The sequence below is a fragment of the Halyomorpha halys genome, unplaced genomic scaffold (genome assembly GCF_000696795.3).
Source record: "Halyomorpha halys isolate HHAL.00 unplaced genomic scaffold, Hhal_1.1 Scaffold7.1, whole genome shotgun sequence".
Taxonomy (NCBI): Eukaryota; Metazoa; Arthropoda; class Insecta; order Hemiptera; family Pentatomidae; genus Halyomorpha; species Halyomorpha halys.
The window spans coordinates 243,438-258,822 of NW_027110368.1; the positions used below are offsets into that span (position 1 = coordinate 243,438).

A 15,385-nucleotide genomic window follows, 5' to 3' on the forward strand; every position below is an offset into this window, starting at 1 on the left:
ATATAATGTAGCTAATATATATATAGATATATTGGAGTGGGTAGCTAGGTGGTAAGGCATTCTGCCACTAACTTGAAGAAGCCGGATTCAAATCCGGCTTTGGCAGATAATTATTTTTTATTTCACTGTAACCGTGATTCAATCAAGCGTGTGGCGTGTTGCACAACCGTTGGACTAGTAACAGTAGTTCCTTACCAAGTACCCTGACCCTTCATGGGTTTTAGCGGTACAGATTTAATTTACACATAAAGAATGATGGCTTATGTTTTTCAGTTACTCTATTAGTATCACCAAACAAGGCCTCTTAAAAGAATGTTGCACATCGCAGAGTATTAGAGTCACAACACAATCTTTTTATAACCCGCAGTATGCCAAAGCCTAGCAAGTCGTCGAGTATCAGAACAAACCAAAAAACACAATAGATATTTTATCAGCAACATTTTTTCAAGAAGAAATCCCAAAAAAATTAAGTCATTAAAATTAATGAGCAAAGACGTTTAACCAATTTGTAACATGATAAGTCAATGATCTTTCAGAAAATATACAGTATTTGAATAATTAAAAAAAAAAAAAAGTAACGACTTAAAAGTCCGAATTTTCTTTAACCAAGCCATATTGCATACAGCATAATGGAAACCACAATTATATAAAATAATTTCAACTTTATTAACACTGTCATTTTTAAGATACAGCAACCAACAAGTCAGAGCGTGAATAGATAAGGACACATTCAGTCCGGTTTTATTGTATAGAATTGAAATTACAATTGGAAAATTATGACCTTAAATTTTATTTATTTATTGTAAATAACTGTAGAATTTAAATTCCTGTAGAATACTACTTTACACATGTAGTAGTTTACTAAAAATGTAATTTTTCTTCCCCCCGCCCACTTTGTAACGTATTGTTTAACTTTTTCTGATACATTTATCGTCCCCCTCTTAAACGTTTTCCTCTTTTTAACAGTTTTTAAACATCCAAATACTAATAACACATTGTCATCTTCCGGTAACTTCGTAATCCTTGTAACGTATTTTTTAACATTTTCTAAAACCATTTGTCGTCACCCTCTTACACGCTTTCCTCTTATAAATATTTTATTTTTACTAATTTTTATTTTCATCCACTCCTAACGTTTCCTCACCTTCCAAATACCTCATCATCTTCGTATCGCATTTTTTTAATTATGAGTCTCGCGCAAGCTTACTTAGCTGTTAGATTTGCTACTTGCAGGTAATGTTTTAATTTGTATTCTCTTTTTTTCCTATCTTTCTTTTACCCCTTTCTCCTTCCCTATTGTTTTCTTAATTCTCCTTACCCACGTTATTAGTTATGTTCACCATATATTATTATTTTTATGTTTTCTATTCACTTCTTTTGTCTAACTTGACTTCATATTTTGTTTCTTTATTATAATATTATAGATATGGTTAAAATATTTATATCCCTTTGCATTATATAACTTAAATTTTTTAATTTATTTCCTTAATTATATATAGAGTTTATTTTCCACTTCTTTCATCGCTTTAATTTTATTAATTTCATTCTGTACAATTATTTAATTTATGTCATTCTGTTAATATTTTATTTTTTGTATTCATTGGTTGTTATCTTCTTCTTTGTTCTTAGCCCTGATGAAGGCTAGAAATTCTGGCCGAAACGTTGGCACTATTAAATATGTTATTTCAACTTATTTGTGATATATTTTGACCGCACTCCCCCCCCCCCAACCATCGTCTCCTCATATAATTTATCCACGGTCAACAATCTCTCATCGACATGTATTAATAGTTTCCTGGAGTTTGGAAAAATAAACATGTATTAATAATGCGTCAAGATTTTAAAAACTTTGCACACACGCACACGCCCATACACAAAGCGCTTTTAAAAACCAACATATTTTAAGTAATGAAACGAATTAATGAAAAAAAAAAATCTAATTTCAGATGCAATTTAGTGCACAATGATAACGTCAGTAGATTTGCGCATTAAACTCACACAGGAGATAGAGGGTTGCATAATGAAAACCTGGGAATAATTAGCTAAGGTAGAGGAGATAAAGGCAATGAGTCAGAGAAAATATGAGTTGAATAATATAATCGAGAATAATAAATTCCTTTTATCTGTTGTTCTAAAGCCTTACCTTATCTAAAAAATACGAGTATGTGTATCCTCAGTTTGTATATGTAAGGATATTGACAGTAAGAACAAAGTTTGAATTTTAAACTAAAGAGAAGTTTAAAAAAAGGCCCAAAATAAAAAATTGTGTTTACAACAGAATGAACAATGTATAACGTTTATTCTGGAACTTTTTTCCCTAGTTGTTCAAGAAAGAGAAAAAAGAAATATTGTATAGCATATAATAACTATATTTACTATAACAAGTACAATTATTGAAGAGTAAATAAGCATTGAACAATACATAAAAGACCCCGTTATAATTTTATTTCAATAATTTATAATATTAATATGTACATAAAAATCTTATCTAAGCTGGTTTAAATCAATATAAACTCTTTAATACGTACAACATTTGTGCAAGCATATAGAAAAACTAAAGTACTCTGACTAAAACCCAACAATTTTGTCCATAATTGAAGAGGCAATCGGAAATTAACTGTATTGATTGATTTTTTTATTCCTATTATAAGACAGGAAAACTGAAATTAAAATTTTTTAATTTATTTAAACGGTGGAGGGGGGGAGGAGAACACATAACAAAATTTTTAAACATAAATTTGATTTTCTGTATTTTAATGTTTTCAATAAATAAATTTGAGCTTAAAAATTTTGCAAAATTGTTTTGCAGTACAAATTAGCTAGGAATTTTCTTCAACAGAGAGATTTCGGTTCTTCATTTCCTGCAGAAAACTACTATCGCCGGAAAAAACTAGAATGTTAGAGCTTGTATCTTAAACGATTGATTTAGATGTTAATTGTTAGTATCGTAATAATATTATTTATTTGATTTTTTTTTTACAATTAAAATAATGATTTACAGACAAGCTTCATGTAAAATGTTAATATTTGCGTAGTAACCACAAAACGTGCAATATAAAAGTAGTATCAGTATAACGTTCTTTTTTACTTTTTATTAAATTTACAACTGTATAAAAAAAAAAAATACAATAATTATTTCAGAACACATGATAGTCTTGGGAAGGAACCTTTTGGTGCCCCAAAGCTCAATTATGTAAGTCCATATTGGTCTGATTGTAATATTGTACATTAGAGTTTTTTGTAGTGAATGGAAACTTTACAGCGTTTGTCAAGTATGTGCTGTAGTGATCAGAATCTATGAGCAGTTTCTTTCGTTTCATTCCAGTATAGAGATTCCAAATATGTCAAGATGGAGTTCTGAGTAGTGAATCTGTCCAACAGGCTTTAGTGGGATATTAAAAAAAAGATACTATAGGGCAGGTGAGTAGAGGTATAAGACGCTTAAGACTAAAAATTACGATTAATTAAAATAACAATTAAAATTAAACGTAATTTCTAGAAGAGTAAAGGTTTATAATTTGAATTTTTGTCTATGTTTGGCTAAATTTCCGGTTAGGGAATGCACAAGACGAAAATGCACAAAAATCCGGTTTCTAGTCATTAGTTCAACTCATTAAAATATTGTCAGTTCAAAAAAGAAGCAAGAGGTAACTGAAATACATACATTAAATAATTGATATTGATTGAATTTTAAACACAGTTTGAATTTTAACCAAAAAAATAATAATAAATTATATTTTCGTATTTACAAGTGAATGACGGATATTCCAGTACATTTTCCTAAGTTGTTTAAGAAATAGAAAAAAAGAAATATAATATAACTATATTCACTATGACAAGTACATAGTCAATAGGTCCTGAAAGAGGAACAAAAATGCATAGATGTTTTAATAATTAAAAATTCGTCAGTTATTGTAGAAATAATATCAACTTATATCTATGCCTCGATTTCATAGTTATATTAAATTCTAAAGGCGTTTAGCAATTTTCATTCATAAAACTTCCAATGCTTGAGAATGACAATTGCAATAAACAATATTCAAGGCTCAAAAACAATGCACAGTAGCAAAAACAAAAGTATTGCTTAAGATGTAAAAGGAAAGACAAGATAAGAGATTGCCTTGAAGATTTCAGAGAGAGGAAGTAATAACACATGGTTGAGCGGTCTTGTCTAACGCCACTACCGGTTATGGTGTCCATATCGGTGTATTTAATTGACTGTGATACCTCAACATCAGCAGCGCTGCATTCCTCACAGGGACAAGGCTTTGAATCCATTTTAGGCCTTTTTATAGACAGTCTATAGTGTATCACTATAGGTGAGATTTTTATGTTGCCATGTATTATTTACTACAACCTGCATTTATGTTTATGCTTCCAACATATTTTTCCATAGCTAATTCTACAAAAACAAAACAAAGTTTTGGAGATGTTTCATCTCCTTCAAGTTCAAGCGGGGTTTTGGTAAAGGTATTCCCATCCATAAAATAAAAAGCTGGCTATAAATAAATATATATATAACAAATATAAATCCCATCCGGGCGTTAAAGGTTTTTGGGAAACATGCCGAATTAAAAAAAAAAAAGAATTATTATTCTAAGGAAAACTATGAGGAATAAATGTACGTTATATTGAACAAAAATCCTTGGCTGATCGCATAAAAACTTCTACTTATATTAGCACACATACTGGGGAAGAATAACGAGTGAACAAGAGTTTTGTCCCTTACGATATGCAACAATTACTTAGTTCGGTTAATACAAAACGTTTTGAACCCCAACAATCGTCGAAAATTTCTTTTTACAAACTTAAAGATGCTTTTCATTTCCAAATGTATATGAATACATGAAATGGAGTTCTACCAATGGGTAGATTTTCCACACGTCTGTAACATGTCATAAATATAACTCACATCACATTTACTTATTGTAATTAGTTAATAAAGTAGTAAATATCAATTAATAAATTAAATCATAAAATTAGGATAATGAATTAAAATAACCATTCAAATTAATTTTAAAAACAAAATTATATTTACTAATTTTGCCCATAAATTTTAACGATTAACCTCAACCTTAAAAGAATTTCGTATATAAAAATTTATAAAATATGTTTTTTCAGGATTTTTAAAATTATATTTCCTCATTTAAAAATTTTTTAAGTTAAATATTTCTCTTTTCATTACACATTTAAATACATATTTTGACTTTTTCTATTAAAAAAAATTCCCGTCTCTAGTTTTATCACTGTTGGAGGTGTGATAAAGATAGATGTGAAGTAGGTTTTGCGAGCATTCCATGTGATTTTCTATCTACATCATTTATAGATTTTCGAACTCACTTATAAACACATAAATTAACTGTAATATGACGTGAATCAAACTTAACTTTTAGGAAATATCACTGTGTGAGGGAGATAGGAGTTGAAATAACACTCACTGATCACTCTCATAAAAACACAATCACAAGAGAAATAAAGCTAAAAGTTCTGTGAAATAGGCTATCCTCGTTTTGGAGGGAATGAGCTACAGTGTTCCTAGCTATGGATAATAATAAAATAAAGATTTCAAAAGTTTTGGCGCTCAATTTCAAATAATATAAAGGGAACAGGTCGCACCTATAGTCAGGTAGATTATGATTCATAACTTTTTTTCTTATACAACTAATAGCGCAATCTATCCTTAAAGCATAATTAAGACCTTATGCGCTGATAATTGAAGAGCATCTAGCAGGTATCAGAAAATCTGAGGATATAAATAGAAGAAAAGGTAATTTTTTTGCCATCAAAATCATAAACTTGAGTTTTGGAACAGGTGAGGGAGATAGATATAGAGATTTTAAGTTTAAACTTAGACCTATAGCCAAAATGATACTGAGATAAAAATCCTTGAACAACAAGCTGACTTCATCTATTGGCCAGCGAATGCAATTGAAGTATTAGCAATTTCACAAAGAGACTAAGTTCTCACTGGGACTTTTTACTTTTGTCGGTTTTGGTAGAATGGTCCTTATAGGACAAGAGCCGGGAAGAAAAAAAGGCAGTTATCTCACCCTATTTTTTGATTACTTTAATGAAAACTATGTATAATTACTAGTCAAAATTGATGAGTCTACCAAGTATAGGTGATAAAAAATGGGGGAATAAAAAATGGCGGCTGTTTCAAAACCCTAATAAAACATTAACTTTTCATTCGGAGCTCTATATTTTAAATACTATCAACAATACTAGAAAAGCAAAGAGAACATTATTTAAAGAAGAGTAAATTTTCTGAAATATTAGCCCTAAAAGAGCTACTTACGTCCAATAGTTCTCGAGATATAGCTTTTTAAAAAGCGAAATGTCTTAAAAATCTACTGAAAGATTAGTAATTAGTTAATTTATTTTGAGAAATCTATATCTCAGGAACTATGTGACGTAAAGATGTCTATTAGCACTCAAATTAAAACTAGTATAATGGACTATATAGAAGTTTATGACCTTTACCGTTGTAGGAATAGTAGTTTTCATGATATATGCTAAAAAAATTGACTTATAGTTGTTCGGACAATAAGTTTGATTTATGAAAAACTTCATTTCAGAAACCATTTGACGTACTGATGTCTGCCAGCGCTCAAATTAAAGCTAGTTAAATTTACTATAAAATAGTTGATAATGTTTATCCTTGTAGGACTAGTAGTTTTTATAATATTTGATAAAATAAACTTACAAAATATTAATTTCTAGTTATTCGTATAAAATGTTTGATTTTTGAAAAATATATCTCTAGATCCATAAGACGCACATATGTCTGCCAACACGGAAAATAAAGGAAATTTTACTTGCTATAAAGTAGTTTATGACACTTATCTTCGTAGCGGTAGTAGTTTTTACGATATTCACATATGAACATAAATTTGGCAAATAAAAATTTGTCCTAACAACTATAAATCAATTTATATTAGCAAATTTCATGAAACTTATTTCACCTACGAATATAAACATCATAAACTACTTTATAGCTCATTAAACTAGCTTTACTTTGAGTGCTAATAGACATATGTACGTCAAATGGTTTATGAGATATAGGTTTTTCAAAATAAATTCACTAACTACTGATCTTTCAGTACGTCCCATACAACATTTTTATGAAATGTTGATTTTTAAAAAGCTATATCTCGAGATAACTCTTTAACGTAAATAACTCTTTTAGGGCTCATATTTTAGCAAATTTGTTCATCTTTAAATGACGGTCTCTTAGGTTTTTTTGTGTTGTTCCTACTTTTTAAGATATAGAGCTCCGAATGAAAAATTAAATTTTTTATCGTTTTCAAACAGCCGCTGTTTTTTATTCCCCTTACCTATACTTGGTAGGAGGACTTGGCGGACTCATCAATTTTGACTAGTAATTATACATAGTTTTCATAAAATTAATCAAAATTTGGGGTGAGATAACTGCCTTTATTCTCCTCTTGAGCTCTTGTACTATTGTACAGGTAATTTTCAAGCGCGATTTTGTATCTTGACCATGTATGAAAAATTAATACAAACAAAAAGACTAGATTCACAGTGAATGCGCAATCAACAGAACCACGGGGACAAAAAGAGCTAATTTAATTTCTTTCCAAGAGAGATTTCTGTAGCTAGCTATGATTTGAAATGAATGTCGTATTATTGTGTTATATAATAAAGCAAGGAGACAATATGGTGAATGAAGAAAGCTAGGATAGGCTCCTACAATAAAGGACATTCATTCACTAGAGCGAAGGAAAAACTTTTGAGTAGAGTGTGATTATAAACACATCATCACCACAGAAAGGTTTGGCCGGGTCACAATGGGGTATTATTTTGTAATCTGACCCTGGCCTACAGCAGGCTTTGGCTGGGTATTTTATATTCCATTCTACGTTGATAACGCCAGCTATAATACCACATTTAACAAAGATATAAAATACTGGCATATTTTAGAAAATAAATAACATTTAATAATGATTAAAACATTTAAATAACAGAATGTTATAAAAATAGTTGATTTCCCTGAAATTTTGATACAAAAGGCCTAGTCCTCAAATTTTAACGTTTAACGTTAGAATTTCAAGGAAATTATTAAATGTTAACAATAAATAAACATATTAATATAAAAAAATATGTATTTACTTTGCTTAACTATTTTTATGTTTAGGCATTACAATCGGTCACAATTAATAGGAAAAATAAACAAAACTATCATTTAAATTTATATGAAATTTTATTTTAAAAAAATAAATAATATAATTAAAAAACTTAAAATCAGTCCGAGAATGACAAAAACATCCAGTTTAATCCAAATCAAAAATGCAAACTTTATGATGTAAAAATAAAAAACTTAATGAATACGGTAGATATAAAATGATTTTAAAATATTGTAACCTCCAAGTTAACCTTTTTCATAACTGATTTTATAATTCATATATAAATTAGGTAAGGATACATAAAAACATATAATGTACTATATTATGTTATTAAAATTTATATTTAAAAAAAAAATCATGTTAATGAGAGTGTTGCCACAGTTACTAATATTGAGCAGAACACTGGAGTAGTTATGCAATAATAACCATATTTATAAAACAATGGGTTATTACACAATGCTTTTAATTTATATTAATAATTTATTATTGAAGCAAATAACAAACAACAAGAAAGTATTTCCTAAATAGCCATCTTTAGATATGAGGTGACAAAACAGTCACTGATACGGCAGCCCAACACTATAAGCGTGAAGAACGATTCAGAAAATAATGTATATGCTTTTTTTTTAATATAATTATCCTTCATGGATCTCTGTTGACTAAACTATTCATAACATATCTCCAGATGTACAACACCCAAAAAGAATATTTGATGTTTTCCGTTATATAGATTTAAATTATATTTATTGAGATAGGTATTACAAAATACATATATATTAGAAATTCTATTGATATGCTAAGCACAAATACTATTTTCATACAGGCGAAATTTCCAGGTACTACAAACCTAATAAATTTTAGTTTCTTTACATAGAAATAAACTTAGCACACAGAATGATTCAACTTAACACCATAAATAAGATGGTGTAAATAATAAAATTTTGTTAATCTAAAAATGAAATAATTATAATCAGATAATCCACACCATTATTGAAGATTTACTTTCTTTAATAGGAATAAAAAAATAATTGACTATTAAGATGAGTATGGTATAGAGAGTAATACTAAAACAGTTAATGCCATAATAATTCTAATTTACATTACCATCTATGTGTCAGTCGTCGAAACTCACCTGGAAAATGAAAAAAAAAGAAAATAAGTATTTAGAAACAATTATAATACAACAATATGTAGGTAGATATTCAACAAGTAGGAAATTAAATTAATAAATTTTAATTAATTTAAAATATTAAATGTAATTAAGTTAAAATTTAAAAGAGTATTAGTCTTTTCTCTGTTAGAACATAATTTAATACCCAAGGATGTCATTAGAAAATAATTCTAGCACTATCCATGTGCAAAGATAAAACGATGATATGGTCTAGTTAGGTAACCTAAAATTGGAAGTAAGAATTTATAAAACTAGTACACTTTATATTATGTAGAGCTAATGGGAGGAACGATATCTTATTATTTTTTTTTTAATAAACAACAACGAAGAATATTTAAATTCTGTAGAATAGGTTGAAGAGAAACAGAACGTAAAACCGTTTAAACTCACTCAAAATCTTTTAATTTTAAACTCACGATATCCGAGCAATAAAAAACATGACTCAGATATTGACAGTTTCCTTTTAAAGTAATGTTTCACTAAATATTTTTGATAAGGTTTGCCTTTTGAATTTATTAAGTCAATTATTAATTCGCCATAAATTAAAACTAGTAAAATCATTAGTAATGAGTACTACAGAAGAGAAACCTTGAATGATTACTTCGCCAAGGATACACAATATTTTGTTGAAACAAATATGTGGTTTCTCCATAGCCGCTAACAATATATGATAGGCTACTTACGAAATTACCACATCCTTTTGAGCAACTAGCTTCATACAAAAATTAAAACAATAATAATTAGAAATGAGGTAGATTGAATCTTCGCCTTGGAATTCTGCGCTATCCATGTTCTTTTTAGAATAAAATTTATACAACTAAATATCAACTTACTTAATGAAATAGTTGCATACGTATTTTGTTTTTTCTAGGCAAAACCAGAAATTTTAAAGTTTTGAGATATTAGTAACAATATATAAGTAACCAATACAATTTCTGAATACGTGCATGAAAATTCTCTATAGAGGTTTTAGACTTTTTTTTAGCAAACACTAAGATCTTATTTTGTATAAAATCAGTATTTTTTTCTTCATCGTGAGATCAATATTATTATCCCACAGTATAATCGATTTGCTTTACAGCTTGAATATCAGTTGTTTCCAATATTTGTGTACAAATGTTATGTTACAGAGCGGTGGATATAATTGTGAGATCAAATACCTGTTTCCTACGACAAATTTTCTTCATAATTTCATTTAAAAAAAATAATACCTCAAAAAATTGTACGACATACCGCTTAAAAAATAGAAAAGTGGGCAAGGACAGATACAAGAAGCCCAAACAGTAAGAAGTAGGTTAGAGATGTCAAAGACGCCCACATGTGCGCACCCATACTAAGGCTTTTGATTTACACAACAGGCTGCCTTCTTTAACCCTGGCAGATGACATGTGTGTCTCCTATTTTTTCTTTTGAGACAATAAAAATAACTATTTGGGCATGTGGGAACAAGGCGAGTCTTGTCTAGTTACGACATGACTTATACAGATCATTGAAATGTGTGTATAAAGATGTTTATGAGTTAAAGAGGGTTGTGTAAGGTCCCGGAACAAGGTCTAAGGCTAAAGTGGATTTAATTAAGTGAGCCATAAGCCTAAATTTTCGTTATCTAATATCAAAATTAAAATAAAACTGTTTATTTTAAATAAATCACAATATAGTTCATTTCTGTGTATCAAAGAAAAAATGGTCACTGACCCATAAATGTTTGAGAAATTAATAGATACACTCTATGGAAAAGATAGAATATCTTTGGTTTATTCAGCTGTTATTTACTTTTGATGTGTATAAGATATGGGTTTGTTTGCAAGTAAAAAAAAAACATTCCTCGCCACTCCAGATCACTTGAGAATGTATACATAAGTTTCGTATAAACACGTCATCAAGAACAGTGAATGACATGCGGTTCTAAAGAGTCACCCAATTTTTTCTTAGTAAATAAACATTTCAAATTCAAACCTTCATGAGCAAGTATAGTTAAAAAAAATAATAATAATAAATAAATAATCTCAACTTTTCGTAAAATCGAACGATTTCTCTAATAGGGTTGGATTCGTTTCAAATATTATTTTTAATAAAAATTTACAACTGTACAAAAAAAAATGATAAATGTTTCAGAACACATGATAATTTGATTAAAATTATCCCGTGACGAATTGCAATCGTGAAAAATTCAAATTCGACTTTTCAATACAAGTTTTAGGGTCCCTCTGAGTCCAAATAATCAATTCTCGCAAAATTACTTCTGTGTGTGAGAGAACAGCTTAGCTCAAAATCGAAAAATCTTAAGAAACTGAATTTACATTCTTAGTGAGGGTATATGCCTGGAATGTGAAAGTAACTTTTTCGATAAAATCGACCGACTGAATGTGATACTATATAGAATGGATTTATTACATTTTTCGATTTTTTTGAAGACGGCTTAAATGATTTTGACTAATCTTGGCAGATAAATGTACAATTAAATGGTCTTTGATATCTACGTCTTATCCTCGTGAAATAGTCAGACTGGGCTTAAATTACGCATTTTTGAAAAATATTCCTCTGAAGTAATTATTTTACCTTATTATTAAGTAACTTTAACATTGTTTATTTGAAAAGAAAAACAAAATAAACAGTAATCATTGTTAGAAAAAATGAACAATAGATAAATACAAAATATTTAAAAATTATGAGAATAACTAAACATCTAAATTTTTTGTTCATAATTTGCGCATTTCCTGGGCTTTACTGTTTTGTTTTTTTTCTCAAAATCAGAATCATAGTGATAACTTCAAAAGGAGTTCACCAATTTACATAAAACTTGGGGGATTTATGAAGTGTAGTAAGTGAAAGTTGTGAGCATCAATCGCACCAGATGTTTTTCTTTGTACTACCAATCTAATTGTCCGTGACGTGATGACAATAGACATCGAAAAATTTACTGCTCCTTATGAAGACCATTTCATCAAATGAATTTTTCCGTCTGGTAGTAGCACAGAGGTTCAGAAACTCTAAGTTCGTGGACAAAAGTAAAAAATCATTGGTCATTTTTTGTCGATTTGTCCATTTTTTACAACTCCACGCATCACAACCCTGATGAAGACCTACATAGTGGGTCGAAACGTAGGAAACCAATAAATAGACCATCTTCAAAAATCATTTCGCTCTACTGTAAACTTTTAATGTTAGAAAGCATGTATTTCCACGTTTACTTTGTTCACAATACTGGGGCCAAATTTTCAATAAAACAAGCTCTTGCTTATAATTAAAAGTTCAGGATTATATTATCCAGTCTACTAAACAATATAAAAGAATTAGAAACTGGAGATCATAGAATTCATAAATCTGATTTTCCTTCTTTTTTTTTTCAATTGTTTAATAGACACACAGTACCAATTATACATTAAGATGTCAAGTCATAGGGTTCGGGTTATTGTTTCAACAGCATAGGATATTGCTAACCATAAAAGTTATCCAATCTGAAACAACATCTTTTATACCTCTATCTCGTTTTCGTGACCGAACACTGTAATCGACACCCGAGGTGATAATCAGAGCATATGATTGTGAAACAAGTTTGCAACATAGTCCGATCACTTTCTAGTGAAGGACCAAATTACTTCCAGAAAACACAAATACACAAAGGCAGTCATTTTTTTGTGGCATCAAATTACACAAGAAGGACACATTTATAAGAAGTTAACAACTGGCGGAAATTATAATAGACGGAAACCAAAACCGAAATAAAAAGGAAGAATATGGAGACCTTGATCAAAAGGAAGGTAATGGACGGATCGAATAGAAAAAAGGTAAATAAGAGGTTTGTGGCTAAGACGAAGACAGGTGGTAGGGTATCTAACAAAGGCTTGCGGTTGGTATAGCCTATCCAGCTTCCTCTATCCCCTCCTCGCTATACACGGCCTACATGATATTATTTATAAAATAGCCAATAATATTTATTAATGTTTTATGAAGAAAATATCAATCAAAATTTTATTTAAAAAACAATATAAAGTACCAACGCAACATCAACCTTTTTTTTTTTTTTTTTTAATAACATTTTGTCAATATAAAGTACATACACAACCTTGGAACTTTTTTTTTTACTCAAAAAATTTTTTTTGCTGTCAAAAGGTCACCCCAGGTCGTCCGTTTTAACAAATGTGTTTTTCACTTGTTCAAATGTGTAACTTACACTCCTCCCTTGGACATCTTCTGAAGGACTAAACGAAATCCCCGAAGACAGTAATAAAATGGCAAGCAATCTTATTCTGGGACGTCTAGTCCTCTAAGAATAATTACAATGAATATTTGAGTGGCAATTGTCTAGCATAAAAGGTTTAATTACTAAGTAATAACACAATAATAGTAGTAGAATCAAAACAAAAGTGCTTAAATTTTATGGTTGATATTTATAAATACTCAAAAAAATAATTGATAATTCGATATTGAAATAAATTTAAAAAATATATTAAAGAATAAAAAAAATATCCATATCATACATCTCGTTTTATGGTAACAGCTTTGAGGAAGATTGATAGTTGAGGAGTAGAAGAAATAATTTATGTTTTAAGAAGGGGTTTTACGAATTGATATGAGTAAAGAATTCCACAAGTTACTATGGATTTTAAAAGATTTTTAAGGAAACGGTTCTGTAGGGAGGAATATACAAGTTTGTGGGTTGGGAATTCGTAGTTAAGGAGGTGGCAGAGGAACACGGAGTAAACAACTCGAGGATAAAGGGAGGTGTTTTAGTTTTAAATATTCTTAAAAGATAAACCCTAAGGAAGTGTTTCTGACGGAAAAGTGAGTGAAGCCATTTTAATTGAGAATACCTGAGACATGAGAGCGTCTAGGTTATCCTGGAGATGAAGAGAGAAATGATTTATTTAGCCATGGTACCTAAATACATTAGGTTGCTACACTATATAGCATACTAATCTATCCATGATCGGACATACATACAATACATATATTTATATGATATAAAAATAATTTTTTTCCTACCTTTTCATTTTACAATCAAAACTCATCTACACACTAAATACAATTATTAATTTTTTTTTCCTGTTTAACAATTTCCCTAATTTGGGAATTGGCCATCCGGGATAAGTTCTGATCAAAAATCATTCCAAGGTATCTAACTGATGAACGGGATTGAATTGATAAGGTACTTGGAACCCATGAGGATGCCCTGAGTTTATTAAACATTAAGATTGAGATCATTGTTTGCTGCCTATTCCTTGAAACTTTTTTTTTTTTTTAAACTAGCAAATTGCCTGGAGCAGTAATGCTCTCGAATAATATAAGTGGGAACAAATATTATAAAACAAAAATGATCTATCAAAATATTTCGACTACAAACTTTATCGGTTCAGGTTTAAGATCTAACAAATTTTTTTTAATGATACTCATTATTTAAATATAAATAATCTTTTTCAATTGGAAGGTCAATATTTTTTTACACAAAAAAGACTTACATGAAGAAAAAAATAAATATATACATATTTAAACAATAAAGATAACTTTTAGGCTGAGTTAAGATAAGTTTCTATTGGTTTAATTATTGTTGAAAGAAGTACATAACTTTGCAATTACGTGGTTACAATCAGGGATGAACCTCTTGCTAACATTATAGAACCTATGAAAGGAATATGGTCCGGGTGCGGTCAAATAAAAAACTCAAATAGTAGAAATATACTATTTTAATGAGCCAACGTTTCGCCCCACGTTGCAGGGCTTCTTCAGGGCTATTTTGACAGCAGTCTTTGTTTTGACTGCTGTCATTATAGAACCTAGTTTGAACCTGAAACCATTTGGAACTTTAACAGTGACATGCTTATCATATTGAGATGCCAGCAATGCAATTGCATACGCAATGGGTTACTGTCAATTATCTATTGTCTGTAGTCTATTTTTATTGAAACAGTAAAAATCTGAAACACTTATAATTGAAAATCAAAGATGGGAAAGAGAAAATTAACATACTTAGAATCTATTGACATCTGGCATCGAAATTTTTTATGTAATACGGATTTTCTCCTCTTTAAATTTTCACAATTTCAAATCTGGGCCTGAATACACTATT

At 29.4% G+C, this 15,385-nt stretch overlaps 1 protein-coding gene across 1 annotated transcript in view; it reads right to left on the bottom strand.

The window, feature by feature from the left end:
* The window catches only part of LOC106677286 (signal-induced proliferation-associated 1-like protein 2), a gene marked incomplete in the record, with an annotated part of 238,749 nt that overhangs the window by 61,851 nt on the left and 161,513 nt on the right, over window positions 1-15,385 (bottom strand). Inside the window, 1 exon segment of the mRNA XM_067048516.1 lies at window positions 9,252-9,279. Coding sequence (XP_066904617.1) covers window positions 9,252-9,254 — 3 coding nt within the window.